At 36.9% G+C, this 25,916-nt stretch overlaps 1 protein-coding gene across 4 annotated transcripts in view; it reads right to left on the bottom strand.

The window, feature by feature from the left end:
• LOC122838413 (protein kinase C and casein kinase substrate in neurons protein 1-like) overlaps nt 1-25,916 on the bottom strand; it is a 38,595-nt gene that overhangs the window by 12,175 nt on the left and 504 nt on the right. Inside the window, exons 2-3 of one of the 4 annotated variants that reach the window (XM_044129046.1) lie at nt 16,494-16,564; nt 2,908-3,037 (exon numbers count right to left, since the gene is read on the bottom strand). In XM_044129046.1, the coding sequence (XP_043984981.1) occupies nt 2,908-2,967 (60 nt within the window). In that variant the 5' untranslated portion in view covers nt 2,968-3,037; nt 16,494-16,564. Of the gene's footprint in view, nt 1-2,907; nt 3,038-7,495; nt 7,683-15,410; nt 15,506-16,493; nt 16,565-25,916 lie in introns of those variants that run through there. The other 3 variants (XM_044129070.1, XM_044129065.1, XM_044129056.1) reach the window with 3 other exon arrangements.

Below are 25,916 nucleotides of genomic sequence, written 5' to 3'. Positions count from 1 at the left end.
TAAGTACTGCTCACGGAGAGTCAGTCTGAGATGCTTGCAGGCTACAACGATGCTCTGTGTTTGGTCTGGACACTAGTTTGCATTTGGCGTCTGGCTACTGTTTGAGATGAAAGCTGCAGGGAAACTGTGAGACAGGTGTGTAAACCGTATGACTTTTGTCCTGTGTGACAGCTCGCCAAGTCACACCAACAACAACATGTAGGTGGTCCGGTTTTACACATGAAAACATGCCTGAGTGTCGGTCATTGCAGCAAGTTTCTCAGCCATGTTATGCTTCTAAACAAGAGTTTCACTGACTAATAACAGATGCTAAAGCTTTTTATTTACATTTACACATTATAAGATAACCTTATCTGTATTGCTGGAGCACAGATGCTGCATGCAGGTGCATGTGGTGAAAGGCTGCTTCAGAGGGGCTGATGACTGAGACTCTTTGTCTGCAGCTAAGAGAGCCATGACACAAAAAAGCCTCTGTTCTCAGAGAATTCATTCTAACTAATTTGGAGGGTTTAATGCACACATACACAATACATACTCTATCTTCACATGTGCATGTTCCTAGAGGACCCTAAATGTGAGCATATTTACTGTATCAATAAACATTAGCTTCCAACTCATAGCACACACCTTTATAGACCGCAATTCCATCTACATCATGATGATTTGTGGCTGCCCTAAAGGGACGTCAACAATGTAATGGTACAAACTTACACCCCTACATTGTAAGCAATTCATACACAAGTACAAAAATAAAGTTTATGACTTTTGTAAGTATTGCACTCACAGACTACAGAGATGCAAACTCAAAAATGTGAGAAAAAAATATGAATAGCAACAAATTGAGATCATGAAAAGTCAAAGAAAACTGTTCGAGATTAATTGTGAGCCAGAAATGTTTTGGCGCAAATTGTGCCACTCTAACAGCAAAAGAGCAACAGACCATGTTGCTATGTTGGCCCCAGAGGCCACTGCTCAAAAAACAAGATGAAAGCTTGGAAACAGGAAGCAGATCATTTACTCTGATGAAGCTAAAATTTAAACATTTGCCATAACAACCGTCATTGCATTTAATGGAATTGCATTTAAAGTTTGCAAGCCAAATATCACCATTCCAACTGTGAGGGTCCATAATTATATCTTATGGGTATTTTATTTCACAAAAACATGTTTCCATATAGAAGCAACATCTCAAGGCACATGGAAGGAAGTTGTAGCCTGGCCACAAATAAATGTCCCTAAAGACAAATTACTTACAAAACAGAATCAGAAAAACAAAGTCAATGTTTAGAATTGCCTTTTAACAAATTGTGACTTCATTCTTACACAAAATTTGTGTGCAGAGGAAAAAGGTGGTTAGTATGAATATTGTTTACATTCTCTGCTATTGTCGGCATTGTTTATTTGAAAATAAAATGTCAAACCTCCACAGGTTTCTATGAGTTTTCTGTTGTTACTGCTCTTTTGTATTCTGTTTAAAGTTTAGAGTCTCTAAATCAGAGACAATGGATAAAAAAAATTGCCCTTAGATAAAAGTGAAAAAAATATTTACCAAACAAAATATATATATAAAAAGAGACCTTTAAACTAAACAGTGTATATGTGCTTTTTCTAAGTGTATTAATAAAAAATAAACAATGTTGTTTTTTTCATTTGGTCTTCGGTGTATTTTTATTACCCCATGTGTGTAAAGAAATATGACAAAGCTCAAACAGTTGGAGTTGAATTTAACAGTCTACCAGTGGAGACCAAAGGTATTTATTTTTCATGTAGCTGGTGTAGAGACATTTATTTCTGTAGTGAGGTAGGCTCAGCAGGGACCAGCTCTGTTTTATAGAACGAATCTCAAGAAGCCATTCAAGGAAACAGCAGCCAGAAACCCCTGAGGTTGCCGTTTGTACAAGTTATGAAAGAACTGAACACTTTACTCACTTTAAAACGTTTACAGTGTAGATCCTCCTGTGATTTTCTTTTTTCAAAATATTTAATTTAACCCTAGGTTGGCATTTCTGAGAAATGCTACCTTCTTTCAAAGTTTGCAGACGTGCTAATATGCTATTTGACACAGGAAGTGACAAATTATACAATACGCTATATCTAAAGCTGCTTTTATTCACTTCATAATAAAGTTTTGTTTTTTGACATATGCTTTTTAAAGCATATTCAGATTGTAACATTCATTATGTTAACTATTTTCAAACTAGAGTTGTGCACTTGCAACATTATATGAACAAATTTATTACAGTGGACAAGAAGAATAAGCTTACTGATGCTGGTGTCATTAGCATCAGTAAGTATGAGACGCAGCTGCACATAATGAGAAATATCAACTCGATCCTAGCAATATTTTGCCCAAATCAAAATAATGTAAAGACACTCACCAGATCAAAATGGAAATATTGCCCCATCAAACAGCCATACTTTGTCATCTCTGAGCTACCGTGGTAGTAAACGGGAGGCATGGAGAAGGGTTTATTTCTGTTAATTATGTAATTTAAGGCAATGAAAAAGTGATTTATAATATCTCATGAATCTGCTGATATGAAGACATGAATATTACATTACTTTTCTGCCTGTAGATTAGCTGTCCTCAGTGATTCAGACTGTTGCAGCACACAGAAACAGTATGTTAGGCCTCTTCATCTATGATTGCACTCTCCTTATGCTCCACTCAAATTATCATTCTTGGTACTTAAGGGAAAAAATAACATTTCAGCTAATCTTGTGTGTAAAAAACCCCCCAAACTTCTAGGTATCTTTATTATACTTAATGACATCTTGTTTGTTTACCATTTAAAAAGGATAACAACTGTTTTCACTTTATCTTCTTGACATCAGGCAACCAATTAATACTTAACAGTGGGGGATTCATAAGCAGCGTTGCAGGTTAAAAGTGCAGCAAACTTTTACCTCCCAGAAGCTGTCCATGGTGTCGTCAGCACCTGCAGATTCATCGTAGGAGCCAGACATTTTCCTGGATGTGGCAAAGTGCTCTAATGACTAAACCTGTCCTCAGCAGGAGAGCTGGGTTCCTCATGCACTGGAAGACAGCAACAATAATAATAAAAAAACCGTGAGCAAAGCTACATCACATAATCAGAGACAACAGTTTTCTGTGGATCGGTTGTGTGGTCATTTTGACTTATAAATGGAGGGAAAGTTTCACTGTAGCGGTGGGGGGGGGGGTTCTCCTTGAGACATTCATAATAATTTGCTAAAAATAGTTTCCTCTACCAAGCACACAGTGCTGTGCCCTGAGGAATGTTAGGGGCCATCTTATAATGGTGTGTCCTACAAAAGACATGAGAGTGGGAGAAGCTTTCACTTAGCTCTGACCTAAAATCTTTCCAATGTAAATCTTTTGGCATACTTCTTTTTGTAAGAAAAAATACCCCCAAACACAAAGAATAGACATGCACGGCAACCGGCCACGTAGAAATGGCCCCGTGTCTGCACATGCGTACTGAAAACAGAAGCAAGATCAAGACTTTATTTATACATGTCATTGTGTCTGTAGATTGTAATCACTAATTAGTTGGTTAATTCACATCAGCTCCTGCTTCCTTAAGCTTTTAAGGTGTTTTATATTTAGGTGTTTGACGTTTATTCAATATCTAACCACCTTGTTTCCTGCTATATTGGTATTGAGTTCTGTCCGAAGCTTAATCCATTTTGCTCCCCCGACTAATATTGTTCTCCTGACAGAGATATTCATTACCCTGTAACAAGCAGCAGGACAATTAAATTTATAGAATAGTAGGTAACAATAATGAGTCTTTCTTAATGCTGTCCCCGCTAGAAATCCTTATAATTACAGTGGATTGTAAGGGAATGTAGGTATAATCTAAATGTTTCTACAGTGCAAATTAACTTCAACACTAATACCATTTTAATTGAAATTACAAGGACTTTGACTAGACTCTGTCCCAGATGTGATTTGCTTAAGTATTCATCTTAGATGTAGTCTAGCAACAATTAGCTATGCTAAATTATTTTAATGTTCATAGTATTATGAGCAGCAATAAGAGTTTCTTTGTGGAAAAAGAAAACTGCCCAATAAAATTTTAAAAGTAAAAAAAGAATAAACAATAGGTCGCATTCAGTGGAGTCAGATATTCAATTTAGAATATAATTTATATTACAGTAATTTATATTATAGTAGAAGTTGTAGAAGTTGATTATAATCAACTTGTGTTATTTTTGTTAATTAAATAAGGACAACACACAAACCAGGAAATGCTTAACAAATGAGAAGCAGCAGAAATTATTTTGTCCATTAATAACCACCAGAGAAATTTATACCACGATTTGAACATTTAAAGACATTTTTTTCAGTTTGTCAGATGCCTAACAAGACAAATTTTATTGTCTAAAACTAAGTCCTGTTTTCTTACATCTTAGACTTTATTGATAAATTACAAATGTAAAGTAGCTGATGATGCAAGAAACTCCCCAAACCTCCCAACAAAAAAATGAAAAGCACCAAAATCTCAAAATGAGGATTAGTCTTTTCTTTAACTCCATCAGGAAAATCTTCTCAATAGACTTTTTAACTTTCCTGACCCAGCTCCTGTGGAGCTGTGCTGCCAATGACAAATGGATTATATCATTCTGTCTAAAACTCTCTCTTTACATGTCACACAGATTTCTCTAACTTGGAAAAAAAAAATGTCATCAAGCTATCAATAAATATAATTTCCCCCTTCTAAAATCATTATAATTCCACTGAATAAAATACAGGTTAAAGTTTAAAGTTTAAAACACAACAGAAATATTTATTGTTACCATTTAAGAATTCACTGAAAACTTTTAGTGCATAACTGAATAAGAACGTCTAAAGATGATGTGCAGATTTTGAAGGATTACTGACCTGCGTCAGATCTTTACAGAGCACCAACACACGTTGCTTCATCCTTCAACCTTTCTACCCTTTTACATAAAATTTCTTCCTATAACATCCTTCATCCCTGGAGTGAGTCACCAAAAACTGCTTCCCCACATTTGGCTCATTTGAACCAAACTTTCTTTGTTCACAAATGACAACATAATTGTCCCTGTAAGAAGAGTTAGACATGAAATAACAGCGTGATCTCAATGGGGCAAGTATATTTAGCAGAAACTTGTGAAATCTTGTGGTTCGCAGGCTCAAAACATCATCGTGGGAACATTTTGTGATTGTTTTAAGTTCCAGCAGCAGAGAGGGCAATAAAGTCCACCTCAGTCGGGGGTTTCTACAGAACACTGATTTAGCAGAGTTGTGTTTTTATCACGCCCTTGGTTACTATCACCAGCACTCACACCAGCCTGTGAGCCTCTAATCATCCATGGCTTTTCTTCACTGGCTATCATCAAGAGTGCACTATGGGCTGGTTCAAATCACCACAGTAGCATTTCATGACTCTGAGGCTTTACTGTGCGGGTATGAATCAGAACCAATTTGTGTTGTTCAGTTCACAGTGGAAGTGCCGGCAAAGGATTTTTATGATTTTCTGAGAAACCCTTTCATTTTTATTTTTCGTTCTTCCTTGTTCTGCTTACTTGACTCTTAGCTCATTGTATCCCTGTAACGTCAGGAACGTTGTGTATCATCAAAACATCAGTGCAGGTAAAACGTCCAGTGACTATATAAGAAATTTTTAACACCCACATCACATTCTTATGACTGAATGTGACAATGCAGTAAGCAGCCAAAAACCCATAGTGATTAGTATTGTAATGAAAAATATATGCAACTTAAAATACATATTAATATTTTAAACATGAACAATATAGAACAAAAATTCTAATAAGATGTTAAGTTTCATTTTTTCTTTTTTTCCCAGAAATGTTATCAAATGAGTGTGTAAAATGTTCATTCAGCGCTCAGTATTTTGTATTAATTTAGTCTTATGCCTTTAAATTTGTGCTTCTAAATTATGGTAATTTACAGACACAGATAAATTTGTTGGCATGCTTAGTAAATATGTGTTTTAACCCTTAAAAAAACCATCAGAATGCGTTGTCTATTGCAGTAATATAATTTCCCACATACGTTTTTAGAAAAATGCAACCTTTAAGTTTAGCACAATTATTATTATTTGGGAGAAAAAACAAAGTTCTCAATACCTCTGTGGTAAATACTTTGTGCAAACTCCTATTGCCAACAGGACAATACCAACTCAGATCATATACAATCTCACAGAAATGAAGAATACAAAGAGAGAAATTTTGGAGCGTTGCTCCAGTCCAGAATCCTCTTATGATTTCCTCTCCTCAAAATGCATTAATATCAGGGGGCTGAGATCCCAATTAAAGAAAGTTGATTTTGAGTCTGCCTACCAGTTATCCTTTGTCGCCAAACAACACAGAATTAGTCTCATCTGAACAAAGCACATTGCAGTTAAACTCTGAACATAGCTCAGCGATGTCTGCATGTTTACATTTGTGATTGCAAGACAGAATGCACCATATCCCAGCAAACTGATTGACATATACATGGTGCATAATGGTTGTTATGGTGACTTTAAGGCCCCCAAGTTGCCACTCTTTGTTGCAGTTCCCCAACAGTGAGGGGGAAAGGGAGAACCGGCAAATGTGCCTGCCAAATAAATGATGCAATACAGCCTCATGCATCGAAAAAGTTAAGCAGGCGCAAAGTCTCAGTTCTTAATCCCGGCTACCATCAGTGGTTCATCTACTTGTCCTTCAGCCAAGGCATCCAATAAGCTCCAGCATTCGTGACAACAATACCTATTAACATCAAAGCCGGTTAGGCTCTGGCACAAAGCCTGAATCCAAATATAAGCTTTGTATAGGCTAAAATTCACACGGTCTGGGCTGTTTAACACAATGCGAATGTTTGGAAAAGGAATTTTGAACATGTTTCTTGCTTTTTGATGTTTCTACACGCATTATCTAGCCGTTTAAAGCTTGAATAAAAAAGAAATTTCTAGTTTTGCCTATGACACTTTACCGTTTGTGAGAATTTGTAAAGAGAGGACAAGTGGCTTCCTGTTTAACGACAGCATGGCCTTGGCTTATTGAGCTAGATGGCAAGAGAAAAATACTTCACTGAAAAGTCACAGTTTTGGTCTATTGTGGGAGGCTGCTGTCTGACCCAAGAGGCAGAGGGGTTTATTCTGCTCTTATTGAGGTCAGTTCACCTCAATGACTGTGAAAACACCTCACATTCCCCTGGACATTTTGTGAAGAACTGATCATAAAAACAGAATACGACTTAGTAGTAACTGTAAAAAAAAAAAGACATTGCGCTTAATCCAGGTATGAAATATTTAAGTAACAATTGTTCTGGCCCAAAAACCATTTGGATCCTTCTAACAATCCGCCCACAGTCCAAAATCCTTGCTGACAAAGCAATCCCTTTTGTAATCTTAAATCTTCTAAGTCTGCTAAGAGCCTGTTGTGATTGCAGAGGCTGTGTGGATGTTAAAAACAGAGGAGAATTATCGGCCAAAATCCAACTTTTGCACATTTGACCACACTGAGTACATGTACTTACCACTGTAGGCTCCATTATTTAAAAAATAAAGTAAATAAAATCCTCAAACAGCTTCCTCAAGGATGTAAAATTTAGCAATCCAACTCTCTCTTTCTGATTTCAAATTATCTGATCATTTTTTTCCAAGTTTCAGTCTCTGTGGCCAAAGCAAACCTAGAGCGGACTTAAAGTCTGACCAAACCAGCATATCTCAGAGGCTGAGGGATAATCCTGCAGTGTGCCATTTGAATAGCTTTAGAGGGGGGAGGGAGTTTACCACGAAGAGGACCAAAGAAGCTGATAGGACAACTGAGGCAATAAGAGAAGAAATCTTGATATGAAACTGCATCCGAGTTGGACTTCTACAAGAATTTAGAACTCTTTCTTGCCGATGTTTTAAAACCAAACTATCCAAAAACGATTTCCAAACCTGCAATGGAACAAGCATGGAACTGTAAAACGTATCTCATCAGAGATATGCATTCAGTCTTTGATCTTGGTGGCGTAAATGTCTTGCACTCAAAATGTCTAACATGCTCACAAGTCCTTTAAAGAACTGAATGGGAACCATAACACAACATGTAAGCTTGTTAGAGTAAGGAGATTTCAGTGAGATGAACTAACTTTGCACCTGTGCATTAACAAGCGAACTGTCTTCAGTCTGGACAGACAACAGCAAGTCAAAAAGATAAAACTACTGTCTGATTTAAAAAATAATAATAATAATTTACGTTACATGAGAAAGCATCAATGAAAGCAGCTTTGGATTTTAAACAGAAGATGTAAAAATCTGTATACATGTGAGAACATAATAAATATTTCAGTTTTCCATCTTACACACAAACTATCGTGGGCATAACTGAAAGGTAAACTCTTAGAAACTAACCCTAACTTACCCTAAACTTATTTGAAAGGGGTGATTAAAAACTGCATTAAACATCCCTGTCAATAAATTTCAGCATTGTGTCTGTTAACACCCCACATGTTGAACTGATACTTTGTGTTGTTTTTCAGTTGAATAATGCAGAATATGTGTTGCAGCTTTGAAATGACTTATTTTCGCCTTTGCATCACAAAGTGTGACATTTTTACTATGGAATGTAGACTTTTTTTTTTTTTACCCATTGTTAATTTAAGAAGAAATCTGTTTTGATAAACATAGCTTGGTGTCCCCTAACGTTGCCTGAAAAAAGTGGAGAGATGGAGATTTGCCAAAGAAAAAGTAAACAGGGGAGAGAATTAGGTGTGGCTGAGAAACTCAAGGCATGTTGTGGAGATGGACAAAGAGCCAGGATGTTCCTGAATGCAATAAAGAGGCCCATTGGGCCAGAACGGCAGCTGAACACATCAGCACAAAGATGTGATTCATGCTTGGTGCCGAGCAGAATGAGGCGGCTGCTGGATGTTGCCAGGAGACAGAACTGCCTTGCGCAGACTTCACACACACACACAAATACACACGCGTGCGCGCATCCATGCACGCAAACACAAACACAAACACACACTGTAAACAGTTGAGGTCGTCATAAAGCTGGTCATGTGTCCAATGTTTTAGACAAGAGCAAGAAGGCAGGGCTAGGGACATTGTGTCAGCTGTCCATCTCTCACAGTCAACTGCTAGACAACCCTTGGTTATGCACCAACGGGGAGGCAGTGCAAGTGTGCGCCGAGTCGGTAGATTTAACTCCTTATCTACAGATAGATGCAGAAACTAGAGATGGATGTTGGGTGTGTTGTTTTTATGGGCTGGGTATGGAGTGCTGTGAGCACTCTGCGCTGCTCATTAGGGTCTGGCTTTGGAGACTCAAATGTGAGCTGACATGCGGATCCACAGAGAGTCTACAACAGGGTTCAGGGGAATAAACCATTCCAAGCTGCTTCTCTGTGTTTCTCCAGCTCAAGCTTTCTGGTTAACCTGCAGGTTTTAAAGGGTAACTGTGCTATGCTATGAAATGCTAGTAGTTACAAAGAATTTCAATAAAGTATATTAGTGTTATATGGAAATGTTTTGTTGCGCATAATTAGTGGGTGCTACAGTCAGATGCTCAAAGCAGGCCAATACATCTCAGATAGGAATAGCATACTGGGTACAGTCTGTACTTTATAGCATGGAAGGAGGACATGAGGTTGCAGTTGTTTGGTCTGGAAATACTCTGATCCAGAAGTAACAGAAAATGATAAAAAGTTAAAGAGACATTTCAGGTAATTGTAAGAAAAATCCTATTCATGAGACCGATCAGGTGTTTAGTAATCTCTTTCTCATCTCATATTGGTTTTAATCTTTGATTTGTTGTGATCTGTTTTTCTCTGTGTTTTTGAGTTCTCCGTGTGTTTAAGTTGAGTTTTTCTGGGTTTCTGAGTCTCTGTGTTGTCCTGTCTCCCCTTGATTGTTTCCCAGGTGTGTCTCATTTCTGTGATTACCCTCTGTGTATTTAACTCCACCTGTGTCCTTTGTTTCTCGTCGGGTCCTTGTCTTAACTGCCTTCAGTGTTGTCTGCATCACGTCTGTGGAGCTAGTCTCTTCGTCCTTCGTATCACCAGTTGCTACCGGTTTTGAGCCCTTGCTTCCGCTCAGCCGTGCTGCCTGGTTGTGGACTGTTCTGAATTGTGCTTCAGACTGTTTTGGATCTTTGGATATTTCTCACCATTAAATCGTCATTTCATTTCTACCTTGGGTCTGCTGAGTCCTGACTCTCTCACCTCACACCACCGCACTTCATGACATGATTATCCTGAAAAGTATGGCAATGGGGATGACAGTGAGTAAACCATGGAAGCTTAATATGAGTACAAAAGCTTGAAACATCTCATTTTATACTGCCAAGCTTTCATAAAGGGAAGAACAGGCTGTCCCAGTCTGGCTTTAGGTCTTGTAACATCTCTCAGAATAATTGTGAATACCTGAGAGCAAAAGGATAAGATGTTCTGCCATATAAAACAATCTTCCATTTTGACCTCAGAATAATTGAAATCTGAAGTCATTGTGCCATTTTGAACAGTTCAAATGTTAAGGAGAGGGCAGAGCTGAATTTCTGTGCATGCTTTTTGACACCCCTTAGCCTACCATTCTTAATAATTGTTGCATTTATTGTCAGTTCTTAGCACCATTAGGTAATGGTTAAGACACAGCTACTACACCTTAAAATGCAAGCTCACTAAATAACGATAATGAAGACAACAAAGACAATGACGATAACAGCTTTTCTTAGCTTACAATTTAACTTTACTGTACCAAAGCATACGTCCAAAGCAAAGGATTTCCACTGGCTGCAGATTGTGTGATTATTTTCAGGTAATATTGACATTGTTGGTTACACTCAAAAAGCTCCAGGTCAAACTGATGTAAAAATACGGAATCTGATAAGAAGGAGAGACGATAAGCAAAAAATACATATTGGCTGGAAAAGACCATTGACTGAAAGCTTCTGTAAAATTATTCTCAAACACAATTGTTGAGCAAAAACCTAAATCTCACAACAGGCGACACGTTTAAACACAACCCTCTCACCCCTACAAACTGCACTGTGATTTAAAGCAGCATCCCCGCGCTGCTGCAGTGGTTATGTAACAGACAAGCCTCTTGCCACAAGCCTCCTGGTGACAGTGTGGTGAAGAAAGTGGGGGAAAAAAACCGTGAGGGGAGGGCAGAGAGCGGTGGACGGAAGAGGCACAGTGAAACAGAGGAGAAGGAGACAGACATATTGTCATGGCTTGTGACGGAGGCATGAACTGAAGTGATGGAGCAGAAACAATAGAAGCCAGATTCTGTCCAGTTTCCTCTTATGTGTAAGATGACAGAGGGAGCAAAGGAGAGGAAGAGAAATCAGGCAAAGAAACAGTTAATCCTGTTGCTCTCCAAATGTTCTGCCTTTTTATCATTTAGCTGCCTGATGCTGCTTTGAATACTGATTGGCTGCATTATTAGCTGAGCTCTGTATGTGTATATGTCTGGAAGTGAAAGAGCAAGAGATGGAATAAAAAAGAAAGCAAGAAATGATAGAGATATTTAAACTAGAAAGTATTTATAACAAATTGCAGACTTGGGCTAAAAGTCCTAAATTTTGTGCCGTTTTGCTGGTGATAATGAAACAAACATTATCAAGACAATTTGTAATACTGAAATTTTTGGTGGTAAAATACACTCTTACTTTAAGTAAGGTTTGGATTTGTACAACTGCTGACAATAGATGCTCAGTTGTGGTGATAAAGGTACAAAATCACAATGATAATGGAGCACAGCTATTTATTCATTTAAATGCCCATATAATAAATTGTTAATCACATCTTAAGCCTCCATATATTAGTATTACATCAGCACTGATGTGAATCATTAGCAATTTTTAAGATTTTCCATCTTAGTATTGAAGATATTAGTTTGCTGGGATAGTTATGTTGATTGTGCGTCCATGAGTGTTTAAACTAAACCAATGCTATTATGTTATCTTGTTCTTTCTCTGTTTGTGTTTCTCAATGAGCGAGTAAACTTTTTCCTCTTTTTGAAATGCTTGCTGTAATGATGCTTCTCTCACCTTCAAGACTACTAGCAGACACTGATTGATTACCTATTAAATTGGGCTTAGGGCTGAAGATCCACAGAAAAGGCAAAAAACCTGGTGTAGTTTCAGAAGCCTTGTATACAAACCTTTCACATGAAAGAATTCAGGTGTATGCCCACATTTTGTTTATTATACAGTTACTGGCCAGCAGCAGAAGTCTTCAAAGAACTTACAAATCATATGATTTCTAAGGCTCGCATTCCTGTGCCAGTTATTCAGCTTTGTTGAAGGTTAATCCCCGAAGCAGCCAAAAAGATAAATGACAACAAACACAAATAGGCATGAAAGATTATGACACACAGATAAGGTTTTCTATTAATACTCTGCAGGAATGTTCACTGAGGTCACAATTACCTTTGCTTTCTGTGATTATAATCTTTTGATCTCTGTGTTGTTGCACAATTATGCCTCAGAGGGCACATAACTAATTGTGACAATAATTGGCATCTTTAATCAGTCGTTTCTCCTTCAAGACATTTTCATAGGCTAACTGCTAACTTGATCACTAGATGACACCGTCAACAATAAGCAAACGCTAAGCAAGCCAACTCCAACTGTGTTTTGTAAGTTGGCATACTAATAAAGTACACAGTACAACAGATAAAGATTCACATGACTAGATCTGTAACACAAGAACAGAAAAAATAGATACATAGGCCTCATGTATTACTAGACTGCCAGGATGCTTTAGCCTTGTCTCAAAACTGCAGTCTCAAGAATCTTGTGAAAATCATGGCAGTTTATTTGAAAAGGATTAAACTAAGGTGTGTTTTTTTATTGTCTTCTTACTGATATTACCAATGTACAGTGCACCCCATGGTAGCACATGAACAATGATGAAATCATCAAAGTAATTTGGTTTCAAACTGTAGGGATGATGAATGTCTGTACTAAACCGAGAAAAGTCCAAATCACAATAAAATTCAAAGAACTGCTCCAAGAAAAGGCAAAAAGGACATGTATGTTTAAAAATGTATATTTAAAATCTTTCAATTGCAATACGATTTCCTTTAACTGCATGACTTAAGAACACGAAACTGACTAAGATCACTTTAAAAACATAAATATTAACACCAAATCAAAGCTCTTTTTAAACTAAAGCAATAAAGTGTTAAAAAATATCATTAAAATGTTAGTGATTTGTGTCACAGGGACAGTTATTGCTGCAGCACAACATACTTCTGCTATATTGAGTAGCATGGAGGAGGATGGTAGGTGATAACAAGAAGAAATTTAGAGAAACCCCCCCCCATGAAACCATAAGTAACATGACAACAGAAAATGAAACATAATCTCAAACAAACTGAGTTAGTTTAAGGAAATGTAATAATGTGCATCAAAGATGGGACAGTTGGTCGCTTTGAACGTTTTAAAACACATCTCACAGACAATTTTCCACAGGAAACGAGGTCCAATTTTAATGATGAAAACACTCTTAAATGGGAATCAAATAGTGGTGGAATTGCATATGTTCATCTTGAGCTGCTGTGAAACAGTGGATGCCTCGATGTCTTAGCCTTCGCTCAAAATGATTTCCCCACATATCTTGTGGAAAAACATGTGGAGAAAAACAAATTGAATGAAACTGGAGGAATCCCTCTTATTGTAGATTTTAGTAACATGTGTCCTGCTCCATGGTGGACCTAGTCCACCATGGAGCATGGACCCACCATGGTCTGTTGGACCTGGTTGTATTGTCATGTTGGTGAAGCTGGAATTTATTGATCAAGGAGGCGGGAAAAAGCAGCTGAGGCTTAGGGAAGACGGCATGGAGGAAGACTGACACAGAAGACAGGATGAAGGTCAGATGAGAGGCAGGTGAGACTAATCAGAGGAATGCAGAACATTGGGGAAGAAGCTAGGCAGGAAAATGAGGGAAGGAGACCAATAAACATGATGGAACTAAAGAGGACATTAAAGCAACTTACCAACCGAAGGTTAAGGACAAAGAAATTAAAGTGCATGGGAGCAAAAGTAAACAACCCAAAATAATCTAAATTCACAAACAAGAGAAAACAAGACACACAAAGACTTGTAGATCATAACAATTAGCTTTGACAAAAAGGTTTGTGATGCCTGACATATCACAAGTAAATACAATTTCTTGATTAATTAATTCCTTTGAGAGAGTTGTCACAAGATGTGGCAAATGGTGTGAACTACATAAAGCGCTATGTTACCTTACCTTACTTATAAAGGTCACACTGCACAACTATGACAAAATTATAACCCTCTATTTTAATTTTAATAATGTAGCACATGGGAAAGCGTTGGTGTTATTTCAAACTTTTGTCTAAGTATATGAATGGATCTGATATAACAAACTGAAGCAACTTTCATTTTATTAACAGGTGTAGTTTACTATGATATTTCAAATGACTGTAATCGTCTTGAAGCCAGGCTGTTTACAGAAGATGGGCACCGAACTCTGAAAGCCTATTTAGTGGCTTGTCGCCAGAGACTTCACTGGAGACCAAAAAACTGAGATTTAAATTAGAACTGAGATGCAAAACTCAAGAGCTCCGTCTTGCAGCTGCATCATTACGGCTCGCTTTATTTGAGAGTCCAAATTTGAATATTTAAAAGCAGAAGGATTCTGCTGTTGAATGAAAATGTCAAAACCTTGATCTGATTTAAACATAAAAACATAGAAAGCAGCTGCACCTTAAATGCAATTTTTATCTGTCTCCAAACTGAAAACAAAGCTGGCTTACACAGTGTTATATATTTATATCTAATTATAAGTCAAACACTGTTTTCTTAAACTGCTGCTTGTTGATAAATAACTAGGGAATAAAATATTGACATGGGCTGTAAATAGAGTATTAAAAATGAATGAAAACCAGAGGCTGTGAAAACTAAGATTTTTTTCAAGCTGGCACCTGATAGAGATAAAAAGAAAAAAAAAATCACTTTTTTTTTTTTTTTTTTTTTTTTTTTTTACTGAGTCCTGAAATTAATTATTTTGATGCAGCAAAAATAAAGAAAATCTTTGGAAAATTATCACATTTTTCACACATTTCCCAAAATTTTTATCATTTCCATGGATGATAGGTAAATATATTAATGGTCACTAATATATTTCCCTATAGTTTGTTAAAACTGTACAAGAAATGCTATCACATCATCATTCCGACATTCACAATTCCTAAAACAAACTTATAATCACATAATAAACATCTGTCTCCCTTATTACTTCATAAACCGTTTTAGAAATGCTTTTGCCTCTGGAGTCCAAGAGTAAATAACCTATGAAGGAAAAACAAAACCTGAATGACAACCAGTGATTCCAGTGAAACATGAAAACTAAACAAACAGCACTTTTCCCTTTGTTCTCTCCAAACTTATCAGAACACTGTAATTATAAATCAAAAACTCACTCCACTCCTCTGACCCAGCTTTTTTCCTCCCAATCCAAAGTGGAAAGGCTCCCTGGAGAAGCCTGTCTGAATGAGGCCACAGTGTCCTGATGAGCCTCCTTATGAATAAAATAATCCGCCTGCAATGACCAAACATCCACTTAATTCTACTGCTGTGGTAAAAGTTGTGTGAGAAACAGAGAAAAACAAGAAAATCTGAACCTTACAAAGGAATTATTCCCATAAATGAGAGAGAAGAGAAGAAGACATGATCTCTTCTTCTCTTCTCTTTGTATGTTCTCTGTGCCAGACTCCACTGGTAGAGAAAAAGCATGTCAAAGCTAGTTAAATATTCACTGCACAACCATTAAGTCAAATAAGTATTGGGGGAATATATTCTGCTCTGATTAAATCAAAACTGAACCCTATGAATGTCATTGCATCTTTTAGATGAATGGATTAAAATCCTACAGAGCAGGATGTCCATAAGACATCTTGAAATTATCATAAAAGAGTAAAAGAAAAAAAAATACTGAATAAATTTTAGCAATACCTTTTCCATATTATTATCACATATTATATTAAATGTTTTGGATGTGAGGATTGTTTGCATTGTTACTCTAGTGTGAATTCTATGCCAACAGGACAATCAAATATATATTCATTAAAGGAAATTGTTATTAATGGGTTAAATACATGTTTTCCTGCCATTTGATGTACACCACAGATTTGGAAGTGAGAATGTCAGCATATATAATGATAGCCATGTTGTAAACTTTTGAATATTGTAACAATGTGCGAAACATAAGAATAGAAGAAGTACACTGTAATGTAATATGGAAGTCAGGTAAGAAAGAAAAATCACCTGTCCTCCATTTGGCGCCTAGACACACTGAGAAACTCTCATTAAATATTAACACCAATGACAAAGAGCCCTTAATTCCTTACAAGTGGGGTGTTTAACATGATACATTACAGACATGGTTTCAAAAATAAGCTCAGGGCTGATCTCATTGACTCTGTCCCTCGGATGTCTTTATGAGTATAAGTCTAAACACGGTTTCCATCAAGTTGGATATTTTGGAAAAAGAAGGCCTGACTCACCTTCTCCGCCAATGGGAGGTCAGGTTTCCATAAACGTTAACGAGAGCTGCCGGTCCCCTGCAGGAGATCACCTGTGGAGATAAAAACATGGGGTCGGTCCTTCTAACGAAAGCTCACAGAAATCTAAAGTGCAACTAATTGCTCTTAATAAAAATAAAAATGGAACTCAGCTTAACCTGTGACAAAAAAGCTTATCTTCACTCAGTCAAAGATATTAAACGATTTGCTTCCGTTTTAACTATCACAACAAGAGAATATTAGTCAGCCCTGACACTGAGGCAAGAGGAATAGCAAATCAAATCAGCTTCCTTAGTTTTCATAAAGCTGCACAGCAACGCACCCGCCTGTTTAGCATAATTGATTTCAGCAGAATACTTTTTATTAAGATGGGATCTGTTTAAATTTTGTGGTTTCATTGGGTTTTCAATGCTTCAGCTGCAGCACGCAACAAGGGAAGACAAAAAACCTTTTGCAGCAAGTTATTGATTAAACTGTGGGAAAATCATTACTTTTCTTTCATACATTTTTTAAACAGATTTTAATTTAAACTAAGGACATAAGTGTGGAGAGTATAAACCTGGGAGAAATAAAGTAATAAATACCTCAGAAGTACACAGACGTGCACAAAAATTGCATATTCAGTGGCTTGCAAAAGCATATATAATCGCTTTTTCAGACGTTATAACAGCAAACTTTAATTTTCTTTTATTATGATTTTATGTGGGTAACGAACAAAAGTTTCAAGAGCCTTGGTTGTGGTGATGGACATTTGTGTTTTTCAGAGAGACTCAATTTGAGCTTTTATTCGGGAGTCTCGGCTGATTTAAGTCCACAATTTCCTTCCTTTATTTTACACAAATTGGTCAATTAATTCCCAAAGTTAAACACCTAAAATGAGTACACCTCAAAAGCTCTGAAATATGAAAAACTGTGTTTTTGATATGAAAAAATGCTGATAGACCTTAAACGTGAAAATTTTTTTTTCTCAGTAGTTTCTCTTTTGCTATCAAACTGCCTTTACCTATGTAATTTATGAATCTGCTCCCTATATTTACAATTTCTTTGTTTTTCGTCAGATAAACATTCATAAATTTGTCAACAAACAACTGCGTTTCTAAACAGCAAAATGAAATGAGGTCTAAGGATAAAAAAAAAGACCTACTGCATCTTTAAATACAAGATTTAATTAAACTAAAATCAAATTGTTTCATTAAATATAATGACAACTCTCACATTTGGAGGGAAAGGAAAACATGTAAACCTGAGAATACAATCCAAACTATGAAGTAAGACAGTACTTCATAGTACTCACAAATGATTGAGTGGATCATTTTGTGAGGGGCGTTTTGTGTAGAAGAAGATAGAGCACTAATATAACAAATGGGAAGAGAACATTATGTGAATGTTTTGAAGCATCAGCTAGCTAGCATGTTAAAGCCAGGCATAGATGGGTTTTCTAAATGGGGTAGGTGTATGTACATACCACAAAATTGCTGTGTCTCAATCCAAGTAACTCTCCTGGCTGTTGCTTTTATAAAAAACAATGAAGCCAGAAGCACAATGGATGCGTCAGTTTATCTGAAGACAACCTGGTTTCCATTAGAACATAGTATGTATGTATTACTGCACAGACTGTTGAGCTGAGGACACACATCTTACAAACATGTGTGTAAGATGTTTGTAAGATCTTACAGAATCTTTCTTTGCAGAAAAGAAACATCTTTTCTGCAAACATGTCATGCAGAAAAGAAACAGCAAATTTAAGGTAACTCTAAGGTGAACGACTGATACAACAAATAAGACAGCAAGAAATATCACAGCTAAATATAATGCCTCACTGATGCCAAATCCAACAGATATCTGACTGAATTCATGCAAAATCACTGAGTCACTGCGTGCTGCTCATGTTTTTCCACTCTAGATAGGATTTTTTTTTTCTGTTTGAGCCAAACCATGAAAACATTTTGCTTGCAGCTTCTCTCTTTTGTGAATGATTGTTTATTTGTGTAATAGAATGACTGGTTAGACATTTAGGCTTTTGAATATGTTGGTGAAACATTACAAGAGCTCCAAAGACAGTATTTTTGTTTCGGAATGACTTGCAACAGCGATGAGGTCTGATCAATTATTTATACATTTACTCAAGCTAATGTGTCCACATCTGCAATCTCTGAATCCAAACATTTGTTTTCTGTTTCATTGAACTTAATTATGAATTACAATCCAATTTGTGACATCAAATGCACATTTGTACAAATATTAGGAAGACAATATATGAAAGCCTGAAAGTGAGTCAAGTGATTCTGGAAAATTGATTTGGAAAAAGTAGGAGAAAGAATCTTCATGAACAGGAAAAATACTGAAAAAATATCATTATGTTTTAACTAGACTTTCTAAGGGTGACATTATAAACACTGAGATTTCACCACCTACGACAGTGTTAGTAATAAACAGCATGTACAGACCCAGACTGAAAATCTGTAATGAACTGCAGATGATATACTGACTACTTAAAGAGCATCTTCAAAGAAATAACGTTTCAAGAAGAAACAGTTCAAAGAGCTGCTTATAGAAAATATGAGATTTTCTACATCATGGACTCTGTATCCTCTGGGCTGAAGTGAAAAGAAAATCAACTAACTAGTTCCAAGCACACAGTTCGAAGGTCAAAATATATGAGACGGACTCAGTGATGCAGTGGGGATGTATAGCTTGTACTTTATGGTTATAGTTAATGTCGGTAATTATCCAAGTTTTGAAAGTGATTTGCTGTGCCTTTCTATGGAATCTGTTTCATGGCAGCTTTACACATCAGCAAATTAAATTTCTGCCTATTTTTCTTCACAATATCTCCAGATCAGTCAGATTGAATGAGAAGCATATGTGAACATCAACCTTCAAATTTTGTTCCTGACTTTGACAAGGCCTTTCCAAAATGTGTTTAATGTTACAAATATTAATAGAAATATGATTTTCACCTGCATGTTTGGGATCATTGTTCTTTGAAAATGTTTAACGCATCAGAGTAAAGTGTTAGTTTTCACCCACACATGCTGCTTTGAAAGCAAGTCAAAAAATTTAAGTTTGGTGTCATGTAACTAGAGCGCCTTCTTTAAGTTTGTGTGCGTTTCTATTAACAGTGGATTTCTCTGTACTGCTGATCCCTTAAGGCTGAATTTGTGAAGTACATGATTGATAATTATCTTCCCACCTGAGAGACTGACCTCTACAGCTCCTCCAGAGTTACAATGGACATCATGGCTGCCTCTCTGATTAATGCCTGGCCTGTCAGCTTAGGTGGACAACCAAATGATTACTGTTGCTCCATAATCTTTCTGATTTCAGATGATGATTAAACAGTGCACTGTGAGACGTTCAAAGCTCCATAGATTGCTTTATAATCACAACCTGCTTTAAACTTCCCCACAACTTCATCACTGACTTGTGTGGTGAATCTTGGTTCTCATGACACTCTTTGTTTACCAACGTGTCACAAAAAAGCCGTACTTTCGACTGAGATAATATTACACACAGGTGGAGTGTATTTGCTATGTGACCTCTGAAGACAATTGGTTTCACCAGAGGAGATAACATTTGTGGTTCTTATTTCAATAATGCAATCCACCACATCCTGCTTATGTTCTGTAGGTTAAGTGCAGAAATGAGATGAAAAATCAGATCATCATCACATCATTTAACACTCAAATGTGTTTCCAGCGGCTGCTTCATTTATGGGCACATCCACATCCACGGGAACATCAGCAACCCCACTAATTGTAGTTTGTGCTTGAACCATTTGGACCAGTGTTGTCGCAGACTGTGGTGTTTCATGCCTCCACAGTGGGCACAACATGACTCCATTTTGAATTTCAGACAGGGCTATGACACATGCTGAGTCTGTGCGCTGCCTGAGGGTGAGCAGCAGCTACACAACACAAATTCAGAGCAGGAGTAAAGTGACATGCAGTAGTGACAAACGTAATACAAAGCAGGTTTATTATGTTCTAATAAATGAAGGGCGTAGGAAAGATAACATATGACTAGAACTCGCCGAGTGTTTTCTTCTGATGTGTATCTCAGCACATATTGACCAGTCTCTACAACTCCTGAGGGACATGGTAGTCTATAAATATTTCATCAAATAACTAGAACAGTAGCTATGTTTAGTTTTTGTTTAAATGCTTTAGTTTGAGGTAACAATCTTTTCCTGGAAAGATGTACAAAGCTTTGCTGCAGATGCTTCTGATCATCTGTAACATTATCAATCTTCTGCTGAGGTCGGAGTGTATCCTCGTGTGTGTTCTGCTCTGTGCTGAGAGAAATGAGACACTCTGGCTGCCCTTCAGACTCGCCGCTCTCACACGGCCTCTTTTTTCACAGCTTGTCAGAAGACACTATCTCCCCTTCGAACAGAGGGACGTAAACCTGAATTTTGTTTCACTGGCAAACATATTGTATGGAAGAGTTAGCAAAACAGAAAAAAAAGAAAAAGAAAAAAACACCTCCTCACACCACCATTTCACACATTCTCCCCTTCACCTGACAAGTGATGTTCCACAAACACAGAGGACTAACAATAACAAAAGAGGTCACCAGAAAACATTAGACTCCTCCTTTTGTGAGATATATCATGAGAACCATAAGAACAGCTGCCATGTTCATATTTGGGCTCTTAAAAGGCATTCAAATAGTTTTCCTAAGAATAAAATGGTGATACAACAAACTTATCATAATTGTATAAACACTAATAATTGGGTTCATAATTGTAATTTATTCTAATTTAGCCTAAGCTGAATAGAGGCTCAGCAGACATTTGGTTAAAATGCCTTTTGCAAGTTGCAGTTGAATCATATCCTTTCAGTAACCAGCAACAAGTGAGATTAATGTCTGATATTTCACCATTCTCCTTGAATAAATTAGTAACATTCACTTAAATTGGTTGGTTACCCAGCTGGATTTCCAAAACTTCTAAAGCCATTTCTGATGTGTGTTTAATATCACTTAAATTTGAGGTAAAGTTGAATAATTTTGATTTTGTCCTCCTGATATATTATTAAATCCATTTTGAGCAAATCACTAGCCAAACGGGTGACCACTGTTGATCTAATTAAAAAAATTTTAAATGAGTGTGTGCACCAAATACGATTGCATGTAATATTACTTACAAGTTCTTCAAAAATAATATTTTTGAAATGGAATTGTGCGCTCAGTTTAATCTACGTATTTTAATTTCAACAATCACTTACTTAGCACAATGATGCATAAATGGCTACGCAATTTTTTTTTATAGAAAATAATAAAAATATATTACAAACGTTTGCTTTAGAAATCTACAAAACAATCCTCTCTTAAGTCAGTTTATATAATTGCAACTTCAAAAATAAACCAAACTAACAACTCGCATTAAAAACACACTGAAAACATCCATCGCACCGTCTTAAAGCGATTACATTTTCACTTCCTGCTACCAGAAGCCCTTCCTGCTGGGTGATGCTGTTCATCATCCATTAAATGTTAAAGATCACTACAGATCAAGCTGCTGATTACATGAAAACCAAACCATCAACATATCCAGACAACACACTTCCTGTGCATGCAGAGAGGCCGCCTCACCTCTTCCAGAGAGTAAACATTCAGGCAGAGAGAGAAACACAACGTATTGTGTAGTGGTTACTATACATTTATAAGCTTTATAATCCAAACATTAAAAGCATATCATCAAACCACATATAGACCTTAAATAATGTTTTTAAATAAATTAATAAATAAATAAATAAAAAAATGTTTCTAAAAACTTTGGTTTTTAGAAAAAAAAGAAACAAAAAAAATCTAACGTTTATGAGAAGGAACTGACTAAAAAACAGAGTGAGTTTGTGATCATAAGACAAAAAAGGGCATTTCTTGCACAGTGTCTTCCTGCAGCCAAAAGATGTTTTCTATTTCTTTTCTTTTAAAGAAAGAAAAGAACTCTTAAAGTTTGGTCAACTTTAAGAGTCACTGTCAGCAGCCTAAAGAGCCACATGTGGTATCAGGGCTGCAAGTTGCAAACAATAATTTTAGCCAGAAAAATAGCAATTTAGATTTTGATGTGAAAGATGTGACTTACAGATCAGGGCAGGATAGCCTTAGGAACAATCGAAGTAAGCTACAAAACCTTTCAAAAACATTTTGTCTGTTGCATCGTGAAGTTTTCAGTTGCTTGTTTGCTTGTTCAGTAATAAGTCATTGTAATCACCATGTGTTGCTAACAGCGTGAGTCTATGAGAAAAGGTGTCTAGCTTATTCTGGTGGCTAATGATACCAAAGTTAGTATCTGATTCATGTACCACAATTCTTCTAACATTGAACGTTTCTCAGACTATTTTTTATGCGGACAACATTTCACTTTTTCTGAATAACATTTTACTTACCTGAGCAGCTTTATCCTATTCTGAATTAAGATTCTTTAAAACCTTCATCATTTTTGTAAAAAAATAAGTCGTTTTTGCCTGCCGACTATTTAAATTATGTCATGCATATTGTACTGATAATGTGGTTTGTGCCGCTTCTGGCACATCTATTTGTAAAAAGAATATGACTTGAAAACTTTTGTTTTCTTTATAAGATTGCTGCAAATTGCACACATACTATCTGTCTGAAAATTATTTCATGAAAGTTATTTTGATAAAACACATTTTTTTAAAATGTTAATTAATTTGAAAAGATTCTGCATATGTCAGATGAAAAGGGAAGGGAGGTCACAGCATGAGGAACACACCAGGGCAGCACTGAAAAAAGACTCTCCAACAACCACTGAACAGTAATCACAACAGTGACAAGGAAAACTTAAAAAAATGACAACAAAAAGGAAGAAAGATTATGAAATACAAAAATAAAAACAAACAACTACCTAATGTGATGTCCTTACAATTATAAACAGCGCCCTGACCCTTCTTCAATGTTAAGAGATAGCACTCAACTGATAAATAGCAGGTACTCATCAACTCTTTTCTCTACAGTACAATTGATTTACCACCCCTGAGAGTATCACCATCTTCTCTCTGCATCCTCCTGTAAGGCTTTTGAGAGACATGTAAAGAGTGAGTTCAGCACCAAGGACAGATCCAAAACAAGCTAACTGACATCTGTATACTAACAATAACAATAATTGAAGTCAGATCACCCTAAAGCGACTCTATCATTATCCACAGTATTTTAGCCCATCAAATTAAGTGTCCACTATTTTGCAGAAGGGAACTAGCTGACTTAAGGCAGGTCAGGATGTTTTGCGAGATGGGATTTAAAGCTGCAAGATTTAAAGCGAAAGAATTTGCAAGAATTCCTCCTTCTTTATTAATTTTTCCATCTCTTCAATACCCTGCCACCACGCTTGGTGGTTGGTACAGGTGAAATTAACAATTTCAAATATTTTTCATGTAATTAAGGCCAAAGAGCTTGTTGTTTGTTTTCTCCAGCTAAGAGCGGCTTCAGCACCACAGACAGCTCTAAAATAAGCCTACTGACATTTTTTGACTAATTACTAAAGTCGGGGACAAACAAAACGACACAACGTTTTTGATGCAGCTCTGAATCCAACAGAGTGAGGTGAACTGATAATCAACCCTTGTTGCTGACAGTTAATGACAAAAAGAGGTAAGGATGCTTCATCTACTGATCACAAACATTTTTTTTTTACTTTATTTGTTAACAACACTTTCACAATTGTACTGGGAATAAAACCTCATCTAACTGATTATGATCTCAATGTAATAAAACAAAAACAAACCTGATATTTAAGACTAAATCACAGTAAGCAACAGTGTTTTACAGAAATAAACTAAAAATTCCCAAATTGCACATGAAAGTAATCAGTTTTATTTTTTTAAACAATTTTTTTAATAAAACATGTTTTGTGGTGGATTTAGACAAAAATAAAACCAGTTGGAATTCAGAAAATATCCTCCAGCGCCTCACAAACATTGCAAATGTTTGTTCTCTCAAACGTTTGCCCTAGCAAGAGCTTTCACAAGAGTTTGATTGGTTTGATAAATCCTGCAGCCTTGAAGCCCCAGTTGCTAAGTGTGTGATGCCCAGTCTTTCTCTGATGAAAGAAAAAAACAGTCTGTTGGTGTGAACACCTAGTTTTTGTAAACTATGACTACAGTGAGTACCGCAGTTTAACAGACACATAAAAACATCCTGTTCCTCACTTCAGCGAAGCATTCCCTAACATGGAGGGGCATTTATGGTTGGGTCAGGACGTGGACGAAGATGGGAACTTCATGGTCTGATTGCAGATTTGATGTTAAATAGAAAAGTGCAGATGGCAGTTTACTCTAACTAACCACCAAAGTTAGTACAATGTTCTTAAGCAACACTGGGTTCTCCAAAGTGGTTAAGTTGCTCAAGGGTTAGTTGTTAGTCCTTTCCAACAAAAAGCAGTTTGAGTACCATGAAGAGCTCCAAAATCAAGCAAAAATGACATCTGCTACTTCACCGCTGCCATCGCATGGAAGATCTCACATCAACAAGCGTTGCTGTATGTCTTTTGGCAGGAAGAGATGTTTTGGAAAAACAGCAGCTGCTTGGTTGGAGGGGGATGTTACAACCCAATGCAGCAAGCAGCACTTTAAACAACCCCCCTCCCTGAAACGCATCATCCTCCTCATCATCACCACCACCACCACCACCACCACCACCGTCATCACAGATTGGGGATGCCAAACACCTTATGGTGGCTACCAGATACTTCAGTCAGTTGGGAGGCCAGATGCGTTTCAGCCTCACAGCAGATTTAATGAATGATTAAAGGGACCACATGCACCTAATCCCATGTAGAAAGCGGGATGCTCCTCCTCTGTGGCACCGTTGGCTTGTCGGAGGGAAAACAATGACGATAGAGATGGCTCTTTGCTTTGCTGTGACAACCAATTACATAACTGGAGCTCTGTGGAGTGCTCCCATTAACATTCGCGTCCATTTCCTTCAAGAAAGACTCAAATGCATCACAACATGACCACTAAGCAGCGCATACGTCCATTAGCCCCATCTTATCCTTTAAACAGCACAAAATGTTACGTTTTCAGACTGATCCAAGTTTTTATTCGTTATCAGATTAAGTCGTTTCACGCAGGGAAATAAACCCTTTACTACGTCGCCATCGCCTACATAAGAAACAGTATTACGTGAATTTTGATCAGCATTTTTCTGCCCAGAAAGCGGGTTTGTTTTATATGTGAGGTCTAATTTGTATAATCCAGCTATTATTCTAAACAGAAAACAGTAATGCATAATTTCACGATCTGGTCTGAAAACAGGACATCAGGTAGAGTAAACCAGCATTAGACGAGTCAACAAAGCGTACAACATTAATTCAAGGTGAGGCGAGATGAACCATCTTCCCCCATGGCGTAAGCAAACAACGGTACATCATGTAATATGACG

The sequence above is a fragment of the Gambusia affinis genome, linkage group LG01, assembly GCF_019740435.1.
Source record: "Gambusia affinis linkage group LG01, SWU_Gaff_1.0, whole genome shotgun sequence".
Lineage (NCBI taxonomy): Eukaryota > Metazoa > Chordata > Actinopteri > Cyprinodontiformes > Poeciliidae > Gambusia > Gambusia affinis.
Note: the sequence above shows the minus strand (reverse complement) of the source record. Positions and strands in the feature narration are given on the sequence as shown.